Genomic DNA, 16,468 nt, shown 5'->3' on the forward strand with positions numbered 1-16,468 from the left:
ACAAACTTTCAATATTACATCTAGAATGTCATATTCAGAACTGTGCAAACTTTGTAAATAACATTATGATATGGAATGTTAATTACAGTCAGCTTTGTCATTAAAATTTTGAGCAAATCATTATGAAACAGGCTTTCCAAATGTATAGAGGAAAGTTCAAGCAATAGAGATGTGTATTATTCTGTAAGTTGTTGTAAGATACTCCCTGTTGTAAGATACTGCGTTTTTCAGTTCAATCAACCAGTATAAAAGACACAGCAAGAAACATAAAATTAAAACAAAATGATTGGTGGGAAATGGACTACTAAGCATGAAGCAGTGGGCAGTCACTGAAAATGTTGGCATAGCTCATTCTAGAGATGTCCTCATGGGAGGGGAGGAAAAGTGATGTGGTCAAATAACCAAACAGATGCTTAGTGCTTGATGAAAAAAGCATGGCTGCTCTTAATTTATAGAACTAATTTCCTTAGAAGGTTAGGCAAAGATTTAGTTATTTTCTTTTTCATTTTTTCCCTCTCAAGATGCAAATTCTGAGAACCTTTTTTATAGGAAAATGTTTTCATGCATGTAAGGAGTTTGCTTTTTAAAGGAAGAAGCAGGGTGCTGCATGGAGGAATTTAGATGCTTGTTATGGGTTTCTCTGTGACTTTAAGCTGGAAAGTTATCCTCTATTTCCCTCCCTCTCTCTCCTTAAGAGAATCTTATTCTGACCACTGCTACAAATACTGAGCATTTAATCTTAACATGGCCCAATTAGAACACCCTCTTTGACCTTATTAGAGTTACAGCCAATACAGTTTAAATCTGTGTTAGTTACTGATTGAGGAACGGCACTTGTGCTGTAGCACACTTCAAACTTCCCTTACAGATAAAAAAAAATCAAAATGCATCCTGATCATCATACTTGAATATTATGAAGAGACGATGATCTGGCTGGTCAGTGGACTTAAATGTGGGAACCTTCTTTTAGATCATATCACCCTAAGCTTCTCCTTTAAAATAAACTGTGGGGCTTAATAATTTAAATGCAATTTAGTATATAGATAAAATATTCATTCTCTTTGCAAACCTGACAGTCTTTCCAAGTTTAATCATTCTCCATCCAGCACATTGTATGACCAACAATTACACGTGGAAGAAATAAGAATGTGAATTCAGAAGCATTTGTAGTTAGTGATCCCACGTAGCGCCTTATCTTGGAAAGCTGTTGAGTAAATAATCAAGTGTGAGCTATGATTTAAGTGGCGGTTAGCTGTCTGCATTTTGCTTGTGAAAAATGTATGGCTCAGTATTCCAGTTTTCATGGTACTGTTGTAGTTGTTAGTTATTTTCAGACATCATCTTGGTTTGTGAGTGGTAGTTGCATGTCTTCTTTCTATCTTATTTCATTGTTTATTAATTAGAAAGCTTTCTTTGTCATGGTAGAGTGACTGAAACAGGCTCAGGTGGGACTATAAAGCTGTAACCTAAGCAGAGACAGTGACTGATGGCAGGATAGATTTGCATTAAGGATATAGATAGAGATGTTTGTAAAGGTACACATTTCAGCGAGAAAGAAGGAGAGGAAATAACAAACTATGCAAAATGTAACATCCAAGAAAAATGTGTAAGTAAATGCTGATCTAAGGAGAAGAGAGAAAGAAGTACGTTTGTTAAGGAGTAGCAATACTTATAAGCAAGGGATGAATTGAAATGATAGCAAAATCTAAGTATGTTATCAAGAAGTGCCACACAAGAAAGAAGCGTGAAAGTATTGCTTTGAATGAAGTATAGATCAGTTGACTGTCAGTGAGTTGGAGCTGGGAAAATAGAGAATGTTCTTTAATTTAAAAATTAAACTAATTGTAAACATGGATAATGATGGTTTAAAATGCTTCTGTTCTTCAGAGCTTCTACTTAGTCGATAATACCAGGATGTTGTGAGTTTTTTTTCTCCTGATTGTTTCACCTTCCAAGATCCATACACTAATCAGTTTATTCTTGCAGCGTCCCTCAGAGGGTTAGGTAAGTGTCCTATCTTATAGATTGGCAAAGCAATAAAGCCTATGTCCTTCACATGTCTTTGGGTAAATAGTCCCTTTGAAATCAATGGAACTTGACTGAATCAAGGAAGTAGAGCTTAGTTTTTAAGTGCTTTCAGATAAGCCACAGTGAATAAAAATGGAAAGCTCTGACATGACTCTACATTAGGTTATTTTGCCAAGCCATTATCTCACTTATGTGAGGAGAAAAAGGGAGGGGGAAGGGAGTTGGGAATGCAGTGCTGCTCCTCCTCATTTGTTTCCAGCTCCCAGTTTGTGCCTCTGTCCTTTGCTGACAGCTGCACTAACTAAAACTGTAACTTGGTTCTTTTGGGCAGTGTTCCACTGCGGTACTGGGACATTGCTTTGTCTTCAAAATACATGTGGGCAATCGAATTACAGAATAGTGATTAAATATGTATGTACGTTAGAACAAAAATGCCCAGATCTTAAAAAGTTTTTTAAAAATGGCCTATTGAAAAGATGTATATTTTTATGGTGAACTCCTCACAGAATTAGCTTCTATGTCCCCCACAAACCCAGCTTTAAATTTTTTTGTTACCTACTGCATGTATTTTTCTCAGTCTTTGTTCTGCACTGGAAAAGATAACAAAGATACAATGTTGGATTATGCTGAGTTCTTCAGCAGCTGACCTACAGGATGGGCCAACTGGAAGTTTTAAAAACATTGGTAACAGTAAAACTATCAAAGAAAATAGCAATATTCAATAGACATGGTATGAGTCTGTGCTCTTTTAAGGAATCTGAAAGAGAAATGAATCTGTCCCTGGCTAGAAAAGATGAAAACTGAGAGTAAAATAAAATGCTTTTGAGAAAATATCACAGATAAAAGAGCAAAAACGTCAGAATCCAGGAATGGTGTTTTGATCGGAGCAATCTCAGCAAGTTTGAGAACTTGAAAGTCCTCAGTATGGTTCCAGCAGAGCTTTTATCAATTAAAAGGCAGATGGGAAGAAAAAAAATGCAGCATTGCATTGCTGCTGATCTCTAATTGAAAGTTAGCCTGTGTAAGTGCTGTAACCGATGACCTGTCACGTACCTGGCTTTTGAAGAAAGCATGCTGTCTCCATCTTGCTGCTTATGAACAGAATTGGATGTGACCTCTGACTTCTGTTGTACTCCGTGTACTTTACTTTGTGTGCTTAGCTAAAGTAAGCTCTGAACTCCTCTCCTGCTATTCCTAAGTCATTTTTCCTGCTCTGTGGTCTACTGCTGCCTCTCTTTAATTGGAAAAAAAAAAAAAAAAAAGCCACTGTAATTTAAGCATCAGTGGATCCTCAGACCTGATAGAGATTTGTGCAGTGTGTTTAGGGGGTCATGATATGAATGGCTCCTTACCAGCTGCTGCCATAAGCATGGGAATGAGAGGAGAAAGCTGAGATTGCTGGCTGGGAGGAAGAGGCTTCCTGTGCTTCTGCATCCACCTGTAAAATCTGGTGGCTCAAAGGAGCTAACTTTCAGACAGCTGATGTGCTGCCACTTCTTGGATTTTGAGGAGTCTCCTTTAGTTAATTAATCTTAATCACGTATGCTTCCTGTATTCCTGTAGCATATAATTGCATCCCCTTCCTTTTATCCATAGGCAAAACTACTTTTAAAATCCAACTAGATCCCTCTACAAGCATGTGTCCATTTGCCTTAATGATTCTATTTTCTGTCTTCAAAATCAAGCTTGTCCCTTCTGGTAAAAAGTAGTATCAATCTGAAGACTAGCTGAGGGCAAGCCTCTTCCAATAGCAGTTCTTCCCATGTTCAGGAATATCATATATGCTAAGTTGGCAATATGTTTAAATACAAGGGAGAAGGACAGTGCTTACTTAATAATTTCTACTTGACATTGAGTAAATGATATAAAAATTTCTGAAGGAAAAACATTTTTATTCCGAATGGGCTTTCTAAGCTTTTAACTCTTCATCCTTCACTGCTGCTGTCCGAGTAAATTGGATTTAGATGTTCCTCCCTTTTAATTGCTTTAAAATGATTAAAGTCATGCTTATTCTTATTGCCAAATTGCTGTAAGAAAAGAATCTTGTAGGTCTTAAAGCTTAAAGGTATTTTACTCAGTGTATCTGGCACCTTTCTTGTCCATCAACGACTTGTATGGAGCTCTAATTCCTATGCAGTCCAGGATTCTTAGCTGTCATGGTTAGATTCCTTCCTACCAGCTTCTTTAATTTGATTGTCGCGTCTTCATTAGAGAACAATTATGTCTGTGCTACTACTGAAAATGAGTCAGCCTTAGCGATGACTATTTTGCTCTTCCTGTCACAACAAGTTAAGTAAAAAGCAGTGTAGGAAATATGTGATAAAGTCAGGAATGTTAAAAGGCCACAAGAAGGAACTGTGCTTTGACAACCTGGCAAGAAACGTCCTTTGTGCTCTGGAGAAGGATGAAAAAAGCCCTTTGCTTTCTGTTTACGTGGTTTTTTTTTATGAAAGGAAATAACATGATGGTGAGGCACACATGTGAGATCTATATGTATGCATTTAGGTAGGGACTTTGAAATCTGTGCCTCTGTCTTTAAAGGGCTTGGGAATCCATCTGTGCTCTGCAGACTCTTCTTCCTCACAAATCAGGCTCCTTTAAATGAGCTCCCTGTATTCTGTTATCTCAGCCTCTTTTAGTATGGTGGAAAAGAACTCTTTATTTTCCTGAGCTCATGAATTGAGAGACTTGAAAGACTTGTAATTTTTATTGTCTGCTCTGTAATGCAAATCATGTTCCAGTTATAATAGTCTCTGTCCGCACAGTGCTGTAATCTAAACAAATCTTTGCACACTCATCCATTAATTTGCCACCATTGTCCATACTTTTCATGTGTGTGGTCTGCCAGAGTGTGTGTACAGTCCAGAAAATATGCTGTAGTATTTGAAACTGTGTATTGTGCAGATTAAAAAAGCGATAAGAGGTAACACATAATTATATATTCATAAGGAAGGTTAAAACTGCTTGCGTAATGCTCTCCTTAATGTAGGATTGTTTCTTCTAATGAGACTCACATAAATCACTTTTTCTAAGATCGTAATCTCTTTAACCCCCATAGTATTAAGCCATGCAGCCCAGCTCTTCTAAATGTTAGAAGTATTTAGTTCTTGTTGCCGGTATTATATAAATAATTAACGGTGTTTATGTGTGGCTTTATGTTTCCTTGTAATCTCTTATTCACTGAAAATATTTGCACATTGCCAACTGTCCTTACCCTTTCACTATGCCAAAACTGATTTCAGGGTTGTCACTTGATCTGAAGTATGCAGAGCCAAATGAGATATCGGCAGCACTGCTGCTGTGCTCTGCCATCACCGCTAGTGCATCTTTGAGCCTTGAGATCTTTGTTCTGGTACTGATGAAAGCACCAACTAAACCAGTAGAGTGGACTGTGGAAGGGTTTGGTTGGTTCTGTCTCTTGTAGTGCTTGGTTTTACCTTGTTACATGGTAATAATTGGTCATAGCTTTGCTTTAAATGTTGAGATGGGCTATTGAATACAGCAGAGTAGAGAAGGTAATTATGGAATGGCTGTTATGAAAAGAATTGATTTTAGGTTGTCCATGACTACTTTCATGCAACTTGGATGATACTATTGGTCTTTTTAAGTGAGTCAGTAATCATTGGAACTCGCTTTCCAGTTACCTGCTTTTCAGATTGCTTGCATCTGGGTAGATTCTATACAGCAGTGTGCAAAAAAAAAGTGATATTCGTATGTAGTCAGATGCAAGAAGGAAGAATGATATCTGTAAAGATGGAACTTGATTCCATTTGTGCCATGTATTAACTGTACTCAATTTTTCTTTTTGTTTTTAACTCATCAGGACAGTTGCAAAGACTTATCCACAGTCTCCTAAAAATGCCAAACAATATCCAGCTTCTCCTGTGAAACATCGTGCCACTTCTAATCTCAACCAGGAAACTCCTAAAAAGAAAGCAGATAAAGAGAAGGAAAATGTCAGTCATCAAAAATCCCCAGGAGCACGCACTGAAGAGGCAGGCCAGGTGGCTCCTGAAAAGCCTGCTGCAGGAAAGTCAGAAAGTAGTGAAGGTGAGCTTTTCTAAGAGAACACACTGTGAAGTATAGTGGGCCCCCGAAGATTTCAAACAGCAATGAACTGGTTTTTTTGTGACTCTCCTTGTGAAAGCGCATGCTGGAAGCAGCTATGCGTGGGTTATCAATGCATGAAAAATGTCAGTTAATGGGAATGTGAAAATGTTGAAATGCAGGATGCCCTCACCTATGCCATGTTCTGGCTGCTGAAAATGCTGATACATGCATTTGAAAAGTGAAAGTGACGGAACAGAATGAACCAGGCTCGTTTTCCAGTGAGTAAGCACTGGACGCTTTCACAGTTCCTTCTCTAACTTTCCATCCTTGGTCGCCATCTCCCAGGAAAGATCACAGCAGGAACAACGGATGCAGAAGAAGCTTCAAAAATTCTAGCTGAAAAAAGACGACAGGCCCGCCTCCAAAAGGAACAAGAGGAGAAGGAGAGACAGGAGCGAGAAGAACGGGAGAGGTATCCTCACTGATTCGTGAAAGTTACTAGCTAATAATATAACCTGCATCACAGGAGCTGCTTCAAAATGGTATCTTCAGAATCAATACAGAAGCTTACATTTAAAAGTTAATCTCCTTACATTTGTATTCATCGTTTGTTAGTGTCATTTGCAGTCCTTATGACTAGGGAAGTTTGAAAATAGTAGTTGTGTCCCTTCAGGAAGCCTGAAGAAACTAACCCATCCAAATAGTTAGGTATGTCCACCCTGTAGTATGCAGTACTTTGTAAAAGTATATGAGGTAGTTTTAGTTTTACTGGTTCACATATAAGTGCTAGTATATGCCTTAAACTGCAAGGCTTGTATTATTTGAAATATCACCCTGAAGTTTTTCTCCCTGTTGTAGGCAAGTGAGGGCTTTAAAAGTGTGGGCACACTGAAGGTTGTTGCGTCTAAACAGTGAATTTCTGGCTCTGTCTCAGGAACAAGCCTTTGGGTTGTTCTTCATATTCAGCACTGGTTACATATGTCAGCGGATCGTGGCTTCATTCCCTAATATTAAAGCACTCACTGTGCATGTCTAAATTGGGACTGTGTCTGTTCTTACTGAGAATGTGGGGGGGGATAAAATCAGAAGTGTCTGCAAGCTCAGCCTGATGGAAATATTTCCCACATCTCCAATATGCAAGGATAAGAATGATCAGTTGTCAAAACAGCTCTTGAATCCGATAGTGAATAAGCTGTCCCTGAGCAGGCCTATGAACAGCACAGGTGGAATAGATAGACCCACTCTTTTCTGCGGAAAAGTATAATTTCTATGAGGTGTTATATGCAATAAGGAAAAGACTGGAATAAAACTTTGATATTAACCTAAATTCTGGGCATGTTCTCAACCTCTCAGTTATATTCTTGGTATTTTCCATGAAAATGGGCACTGATGCATAGTTATTTAATGCTCACTGTATATCATGTATACAGTAGGATTCATGCTAAACAAGATGAAATCTTTTAAATATATTGGTATATTTACTTTTTGCAGGCTTGAAAGAGAAGAGCAGAAGAGAAAGGCAGAAGAAGAAAGGCTTCGTCTTGAAGAAGAGGCTCGCAAGAAAGAGGAGGAAAGAAGACGTGAAGAAGAAGCAGCTAGGAAAAGGGCAGAAGAGGAAGCCAAGAGGAGAGCTGAGGAAGAACAAATGTTGAAAGAAAAGCAAGAAAAAGAGCTCCAAGCCAAACTTGAGAAACAGGTATCATCTCAAACACAAATGTATATGGATACGTATACTTATAAATACATATGTGCTCTTATATATACATATAAATAAAGAATTTATTCCATATAGTAATTAACTTGTAATAAATAATGGACTTCCTGTATTTTACACATTCTGATTAGAGGGAAGAAGCAGAAATCAAAGCCCGTGAGGCAGCTGAGCAACTTCGTCTTGAAAGGGAACAAATCATGCAGCAAATTGAGCAAGAAAGACTGGAACGGAAGAAGGTAGATGTTTGTGTCTCATTTAAGATGATTATTTTAATTTCTTGTTTAAATATATAACCCAGAAAGTACCTACTAGTATCCAGAAGTAATTATCTGAAGGGATTACAAACTGATATTTATGATTAATTTAGTATTTGCTTCTTGCAAGTCAGGGAAACATCTACATTTGTAACAGAGTGGAACTGCCGAAGGCAAATGTCTTTGTGTTAAGCAGTGAACAAACACACAATTAGCCTGTACCCACAAGGTTAAATGCCTAACACAAATAGAGAATGGCATGCCAAGGCAAACGTTCATTGCCACCCAACGCAGGGTATCACAGGCTCTTGAGGAACATGAGTGACTTTGTTCTAAAACTTACTCAACAGAAGTTCAGTGTTTTTAATTTAGAAAGTTAATGAGATTAACAAACAGGTTTCTCCCACCTGGCTTGTCTATGGTTACATTGTGCAGAGGCAGCAGACCTGTCTACCACAATTTCTGCACAAGGAAATGGCTGGAACTGCATAGCTTTGTATACAGCTCTGTGGCAATAGAGAGAACAGCTGCAGAGCTGCTGAGCCTTTCTAGTTATAGAAGGTCCTTCCATGTATGTTATTCTAATATGTTATTTTTAACTGTTTACCACTGAGCTGGAAACATGTTGCTGTTGTAGATTGGAATACCAAAGTAAAATGTCCTTACATGTGAAATAGTAGTTTCCTTTCATGACAGTGCAAAGAATCAAGGCTCATTAGAACAGTTTGCTGTTGCACAAAGAAGAAAAAAAAAGGTTTTTAGGGTAACATCTTTCAGAATTCCAGCAAGAGTAATTTCAGATCCTTCATTCTACTCCTGCATTCCTTCTCATCCTCCAACTTATTTTGGTTTCTAGAGAATAGATGAAATAATGAAGAGAACAAGGAGGAGTGAAACACCAGAAATAAAGGTATGAAACTGTGTGTGGTTTCAGGGTTTGCGTTGTCTCTATTTTAATAACTCACATGTGAAAACTCAACCCTGGCTTTTTACATTATAGTCAGTGTACTTAGGTTCTCTCTACACCCAGTAGTGTTTGCTGCTGTGATCCCTCTGCTTTGTACCAGCCCGTGAGCGTAGTTACTGAGCTCTCCATGTTAGGCCTACCAGGACTGTAGGTTTTGAGAACTAGGCTGTTGTTTCCAGCTAGGAAGTGATAGACAATTAAGATTCCACTTGTAAGTTTTCTGCTAAAAAACTGTTCCGTCAGTTACTTCCAGGAACTATTTTCTTTTTGAAGTTAAAATACAAATAATAATAATAAAAAAATCTCTACCTAATATTAAATAAAAAACTCCTTTACTGCTGTTGATGAACGTTGACCACTGTCTGGCCGTGAGCAATGCCACACAGTCTGAGCCCAGTCGGTTCCGTGAAGTTTACACTACTTTGTCTAATAGACTTGATTTGTTACTTGACTGCAGAAGGAAGAGCCAAAACTGGAGATACCATCAACTTTGAATGTGGAAAAGCAACCAAAACCCCTTGTTCTTAACCAGCCAGGTAAAACTTACCATATTTTTCTTACCTGCTTTCATAACTAGTTTCTTTCAGAGTTTTGCTCAGATAGAGCACTGTGCTCTGAGCTTTTCTCTGAAAACAAATAGTTAGATTTGTGTCACAGTATCACACTGTGATAGATTTGTGTCAGTCATGACTTGGTGAGAGTCTCAGTGGGAAACTTCGTTTTGCCATGTAAGCAGGAGAATGATTGTCCTCCATTTAGTACCTGACATAGCATTTCTATAAATGGCAAGTTCCAGTCTGCTAATTGGTTTGCCTGCTCCAACCTGCATTTCAGTTTTGTGGGTAAAAATTTTTTTGGCTCACAGTCAAGCTTGCAAGCTTTTTATAGCACTGTTCCAAATCCCACTTGGTGAAAATAAGATTTAATTTGACTTGATGAAAACAGCATATATTTTTTAAGCATGAATTTATATATATATATATATATATATATATATATATATATATATATATATATATATATATATATATATAAAACTTGGTTACTTCCCCAGGTTAAGGCTTTTAGCACATGACAAAAAAGATGATACATTCTCTTCCTGTTTCATTAAATTCAAATGATGGATCATAAAGCACAACTTTAGGGTGGAAAGGAGGATTTAAAGTATAACGCAATGAGTCAGAGGTGGAAGTGAGTCCCACTGCATTGTCAGTCTTCCTTTCTTTTCTTTCTATTAAAAGCATTTGTGATGTTTTAAAAATGATTAAATAAAGATATTGCTACTGTCACAATTTCTGTCCTTGTTTTGTAGAGATCAATGGGCTGGCAACTTGCCTGAAAAGTAAAAGCTTAGAGAGTGATGCTTCTGTAGTACCTTCTCAAGATGTAGTTGCTAATGGTCTAAAGTCAGTCCCAGGACTTGTTCAGCTGGAAGCTGTAGATGGAAAATCTAACAGCATGGAAGATTCAGCGGATGAGGTTCAGTCTATGGATGTGAGGTACAGACCATAACTACTAAGAGAAATTAGCACACACTTGCCTGTTTTGTTTGCTGGTGCTCCTTTATTTCTCCCCAGTCTCACAGTGTGGGGAGTGTTGTTGTGTCAATGGTGGTATGTTCCAAATCTGTCGAGATGTAAAGCAGTTGTTTTGGACAAGAGCCTGAACTTCATCTCATTTCATGTATTTAGGGGCAGGGGAATCTTAAAAATCTCCCTACTGTTCTTACTTACAGATTCTATACAGATTTGTCCAAACCGTTAGGTAATTCTCATAATCCAAATGCCACACTGTGAAAGTAACATCCGTAGATATTGTTCGGATGACACTATTTATTTTCTGTGTTTGTCCCAAGGCTGCATAGCTACAATGCACAAGTTTTTCTCTGTCTCTACAAACAGAACAAATAAATTAGGCTCTTAAAATTGTGTTTAACTGGAATGAGTCTATGGTATCAGTAAGCGGTGCCCTATGTATTAAACACTGTTGGGTTTTGATGGAAGGATTTGCAGGTAAGAAAGAAATTGGTGATTTAAGGCTTATATGGGAAAGTGAGCTCAGAATTTTAAGCGTGGAACTTTATACTACGTTTCTTGAATTAACAAGCCAGGTTAACACATTAAGTTCTCATAGTGTGTAACTATTTCAATAAATATGCATAAATACATGAGAAGAGCATTACTGGGACAGACCAAAAGTTCCTTTAGACCATTGTTCTGTTTCAAGGAGCATCAATGGGAAAAAGTGGTTGGGGAGAGAACCTGAACTTAGTGCATTCCAAAACCACACAGAAGTATTCTGATATGGATATTGAAAGGGAGAAGTCCACCTTGCTCTAATATATGCTGATTTACCTATTTCCCATGAGTTTATCTAACACCTTTTTCAACTGCTGATGCTTCCACAACCTCATCTTACAGCAGATTCTACAGCTCAGCTCCCCTGAGGCACCACAAAGGTTTGGTGTGGTCATAGAAATCGTAGTGAAATTTGCCCTCTGAATTTTCTCCTCTAAACTGAAACATCCTTGCAAATTTTAGTCTGCAAAGCATCAGCTGGTTGTAGCGCTTCTTAAATTCTGGATTTCTGTGGCTGGAGTATGTTAATAAAGTATTAAGAAATGGATTTTTATTTAAAGTGTGAAATGCAAGGGCTGTAGGTATATGCTTGCAGGTTCGGGATAATAATCTGTAAGGTGCAGTTAAATGTTTAGATAATGGAAAGGTGAAGATGCTGAAGGGAGACAGTAAATTCAGTTCAGTATACTATTAGAAATGTGGGCTTCCGGAGATGAATGTCATGTCGCAGAGGAACCACAAGCCTTAATTTTTAAGAAATACAGATTAAATATGACCTTTCATTTTGAACAGAGTAATTTTATTTTTTTTTCCCTCAATTTGGGACATTCCAGGTAAAAAGCTGTGGTTGGCCTTAAGATAAGTAGTATTTCTTGAATGGTCAGAAGATTAATTTGTTGGTTAATGAATATCTCAGCAGCTGTTATTCTGCATCTTCTTTTCATTTATCTTTTTATAGCCCTGTTTCAAAAGAAGAACTTATCTCTATCCCTGAATATTCACCCATGAATGAACTCATGCCCGGTGTTTCTTTCGACCAAAATGGGACAAGTAATGCCAAGGCTCTTGAAGATCTCTTGGATTTCACAGGCCCAACTTATTCCAAGACATCCAGTGATACTATTAGCATTGATGACTGTAACAAAAACTTGATTGAGGGATTTAACAGTCCAGGACAGGAAAATACACTTAATTCAATCTGTTGACAACCTCAACACAGTAGATAAAGGTACAGTAGTGCGGTCAATAACTTTAGATGTGATAAATTGTGTGATTACTCATGAGCTTCCCAGAATGATATAGCAACTGTAAACAGCAGCTTTCTTCTTCTTTTCACATATAATCTCTTAGATATTTAAATGTAGCATAATTTTTCACATTTACAGCTCTTTTTAAATGGGCATCATATTATAGAATCATGGAATGGCTCAGGTTGGAAGGGGCCTCCAAACCCACCCAGCCCCAACCCCTGCTGTGGGCAGGGCTGCCCCCCACCAGCTCAGCTGCCCAGGGCTCCATCCAACCTGGCCTTGAGCGCCTCCAAGGATGGGGCACCACAGCTTCTATGGGCAGCTGTGCCAGCACCTCACTGCCTTTTGAATAAAGCATTTCCCCCTCATATCTAACCTAAATTTTCCCTCTTTCACTTTAAAGCCATTCCTCCTTGTTTTGTCACTACCTGTGTAAAAAGTCATTCTCCCTCCTGTTTTGTATGTTCCCCTCAAGTACTGGACGTCCTCCTTGCAGCTGTCTCATCTCCAGGCTGAACAAGCCCAACTCCCTTAGCTTTTCATCACAGGAGAGGTGCTCTAGCCCTCTGATCATCCTTGTGGCTCTCCTCTGGACCCACTTCAACAGCTTCACATCTTTTTTGTTTTGAGGGCCCCAAACTTGGATGCAGTGCTTCAGATGGAGCCTCACAAGGACAGAGTAGAGGGAAGGACAATCACCTCCATCTCCCTGCTGCCACCCCTCTTTTGATGCAGCCTGGATGTTGTTGGCCTTCTGGGTTGCAAGAACACATTGCTGGTTCATGTCTGGCTTTTTATCCATCAGGTCCCCCAAATCCTTCTCTGCAGGGCTGGTCTCAAAGTTTTATTCTTTTGTATGTATGACTGAGCTATCAGCAACTGAATGTGTCTGGTAAATTGAAACACTTTCTTCCTGCTCTCAGAATACAGTGAGTAGTGAGCTGCTCATTTACTTCAGTAATAAAATACTGTTGCTATGAGTCTTTGGAGTACTTTAAGATAAAGAAAACAGCTAGAAGTGGAGCCAAACTAGAAAATGGTGGTTATTGCAGCTGCTTACTCTCTTCTGCTGCTGTAGGTACTTGCAGCATAGTGTAGAATCACTTCTGGAAAGCTGAGAAACAATATGGTGGGGAGGAGTGGGGGGAAGGTAAGTAAGCTTTAATGATATTTTCAAAGTAAGTTGCTGTAGTTGATTTTATTAAAAGTGTTTTCTAGGCTACCATCTTGAGGTCATCTGACTTGCATGGCTGACTTGGTTTTCTTATTTTTTCACTTGGCAGAGGTAGCAGTCTGTGGAGGATGTACGTCCTTGTGACACTACTGGCGGTAAAACATGAACTTGTCACTTGAAAAAGCTTCTGCAGTCCTGAACACTGGATTTCAAATAATCAGAGCTGAATAGAACTTTGTCTTCCCAGGGAATATGTCGACTAACTGGCTGCTTTTGGTGGAATACAGTGATGTAGAACCTGGATGGCTTCAGGGAAGACTGAATATGTATTAGAATTCGAGCTTTAGCTGCTAGTGAAGCACTTATTTATTTTTTTTTTCTTTTAATTCAAAATGCATCTGAACACCTCACTGTGATTTTTTTCTTGTGCATTTAATTTTAAGATCATTCCTCCTTAATTTTGTCATGCATCCATTTAGCCATCTTTTTATTGTAAATAGCGATGAAGTTTGCCCACAGTGCACTGAAAAGAAATAATACTTTGGTTCTGTGCCTATCTCTTTTTTTTTGTTTTTAATAAGGAATTATTGGCAGCTTTTATGCAGATGTATAATTCAAAGCTATAGCTAAAAAGGCTTAAAACTTGATAATTACTGAGAGTGAAAGAACTTTCCTACTGACTGCGGGGTGTGGAGTTACCTTGTAATGGTGATGTTGACAGTTTTAGTCACTGGTGGCACTTACTGGTTAATATTAATAGTCCTGGAGTGATTATGAATTGTGTGTTTTAAAACATACCTGTGTAACACCTGTAAACAATGCAGGCACAATGCCAAGTATAATCCCTTAATATATTGTAGTATAACTGTAGTAGATGCAAGTGAGTATGTTGGGGGGGTCAGGTAACACGATAACCTTGGGAGATGCAGACACTTGTTTAATACCAGCAGTCTTTCTGTCATGTGCAGGAGTGTTTTGTCTTCCTTACAGGCTCAACAAAACAAGATACGGTCGGCAGCAAAATAATATATGGAAGTTGCAGCAGAAATACAAGGGCTGGGGAGACAAACAGCAAGCACTGCTAGCCTACTTAATATCTTATAAGCATCTGTATGGGAAAATCCACATCGAGCTGTATCGTGTGTAGACATTACGTGCCATACAGTGTTAACTTTATTTCTGTTGGTAACCTACCATAACTATATGCTAGATGATGCGCTGCTTTAAGGACACTTTTGTCCAGTTCCTTATAAAAATAAATGATAAATACTGCTGTCTTTGGAAACTGACCAAAAAAAAAAAAAAAAAGTGGAAACATGGCTTGTTTGGTTATTATTATTAATTTTCTTTTTACAAATAGGGGAGTTCCAAGTGTAGCTTGAACTCAGTTGTAAACCCATTCTTGTGCTCTTTGAAGCCCGCAATGGGGAAGTAACCAATGAAATCACGTGCAATGTATAAAGAAAGCATTCCTACAGCAATCTGGCTATTTATGTTGGTGTACTTCAGAAAAAGTCATTTCTTTTGACTGTGCAGTAAGCTGTAGCATGGTACCGTGTCTTCCAATTTAGTCCTACCTTTATTTCTGAAATAAAAAAACCCAACAAAACCAAACCAAACCGTTTGTTTCACTGTGGTGCATTGTGTTTGACAAATGTCACATGATATTTTATTACAGTGTGATTGTGTAATATGTACATTTCTTTATTTGCATGACATGTATAGCATGTACAAAGGTGAAATACATTTTCATTTATGAAGCTAACTGTTGTTTCTTAGCTTTTTTTTTTTTTTACTGATAGTAAGACAAATGTAAAAGTAGCCATGTAATAGGTAATAATAGGTAATAGTCTCGTGCGGGTTGGAAGGGACCTTAGAGATCATTGAGTCCAACCCCCGGGATTCAAGCCTCTGTGTAGCAGAGCGGCACTTCTACCACTTGCACCACAGGGGGATTCAAACACCCGGGTTAATATATTTCACATTGCATCCTTTGCCATGCACTGATTTGCTTTCTGAAGTCTTGTTGATACACAGAAGAAATGTAGACCGGCAGCGGAAGAGCTATAAGCTGAAGGCTTCCAATCAATGGCATCCTAAATGCTATTGGTGGTATAGGATACAGCTTGTGGCCTCAGCTTCAGCTCTCTGGGCTATTACGTGGGGAAGGCAAATGAGAAAGAGAACTTGGGAGCTGTGGCCATTGGATGCTGTTCTACTGAGTGCATGAGGCCTGTTCTGTAAGGGTGTTTGTGCATCAATGTTCTCTTCAAGCTGAATGCGCATACAAGCATTTAGAAAGTAACTGGCTTAGAGCTGCTATTTATAGTCTACTGAAATGTTGGGGAAAAAACTTCTGCAAAGACATTTTTGTGGGGGTTTTTTTGTTTTTTTACGTCATAATTTTGTTGAAAATTAAAACTTATATCAAGACTGCTTTTATTTTTAAGGTATGTTAATATTTTCCAGGATAACAGTTCATCTCACTCTTATCAGCTCTGAAATCATTCATGCGACCTGTCTGCTCAACTATTTACTGAGCTCAAAGGAAACAAGGTAAGTCAGTATTTGTAAAGAAAGGCCTTGGATTGTTTCCTTTTACATCTGCTTTCATGTGTAACCTTAGAAACTGGTTGAATATCTGAAGCAAGCGCTGTTTGTTGAGGGATTCGTTCACTTCCACCTTTTGTTTTAGATGATACAACTTCCCTGCATCAATATGAATGTTTGCTGCTGTGATTCAGCTCTGCCCAGAGAGCTTTGTTTTTCATTTGTCAGTGGTCTTGAAACTGGTGAATGATTGCTGAGGATTCACACTCATCCTTGGTGTTTTTCTGCTGTAAAGCATTTGTGTATCACACTGTGAGAAGAAGCAAGAAAACAGACTGGGGGTACAGTCCTCAAGTGGATTTTTATAAGCGGGTGAAAGGATTTTTGTTTTTCCAGGTTACTT

At 38.4% G+C, this 16,468-nt stretch overlaps 1 protein-coding gene across 11 annotated transcripts in view; it reads left to right on the forward strand.

Annotated features, from left to right (window-relative positions):
* Positions 1–15,280, forward strand: part of MAP7D2 (MAP7 domain containing 2) — a 67,809-nt gene extending 52,529 nt beyond the window's left edge. For all 11 annotated transcript variants that reach the window (XM_085550141.1, XM_085550136.1, XM_085550146.1 and 8 more), the window contains 9 exons: positions 5,852–6,078; positions 6,424–6,550; positions 7,570–7,774; positions 7,924–8,028; positions 8,903–8,956; positions 9,471–9,549; positions 10,326–10,512; positions 12,050–12,319; positions 13,625–15,280. In XM_085550141.1, coding sequence (XP_085406267.1) covers positions 5,852–6,078; positions 6,424–6,550; positions 7,570–7,774; positions 7,924–8,028; positions 8,903–8,956; positions 9,471–9,549; positions 10,326–10,512; positions 12,050–12,296 — 1,231 coding nt within the window. In that variant the 3' untranslated portion in view covers positions 12,297–12,319; positions 13,625–15,280. The remainder of the gene's footprint in view (positions 1–5,851; positions 6,079–6,423; positions 6,551–7,569; positions 7,775–7,923; positions 8,029–8,902; positions 8,957–9,470; positions 9,550–10,325; positions 10,513–12,049; positions 12,320–13,624) is intronic.
* Positions 15,281–16,468: the final 1,188 nt, after the last annotated feature.

This window comes from Coturnix japonica, chromosome 1 (genome assembly GCF_054131305.1).
Source record: "Coturnix japonica strain WE chromosome 1, WE-NBRP24, whole genome shotgun sequence".
In the NCBI taxonomy this organism is placed as follows: domain Eukaryota; kingdom Metazoa; phylum Chordata; class Aves; order Galliformes; family Phasianidae; genus Coturnix; species Coturnix japonica.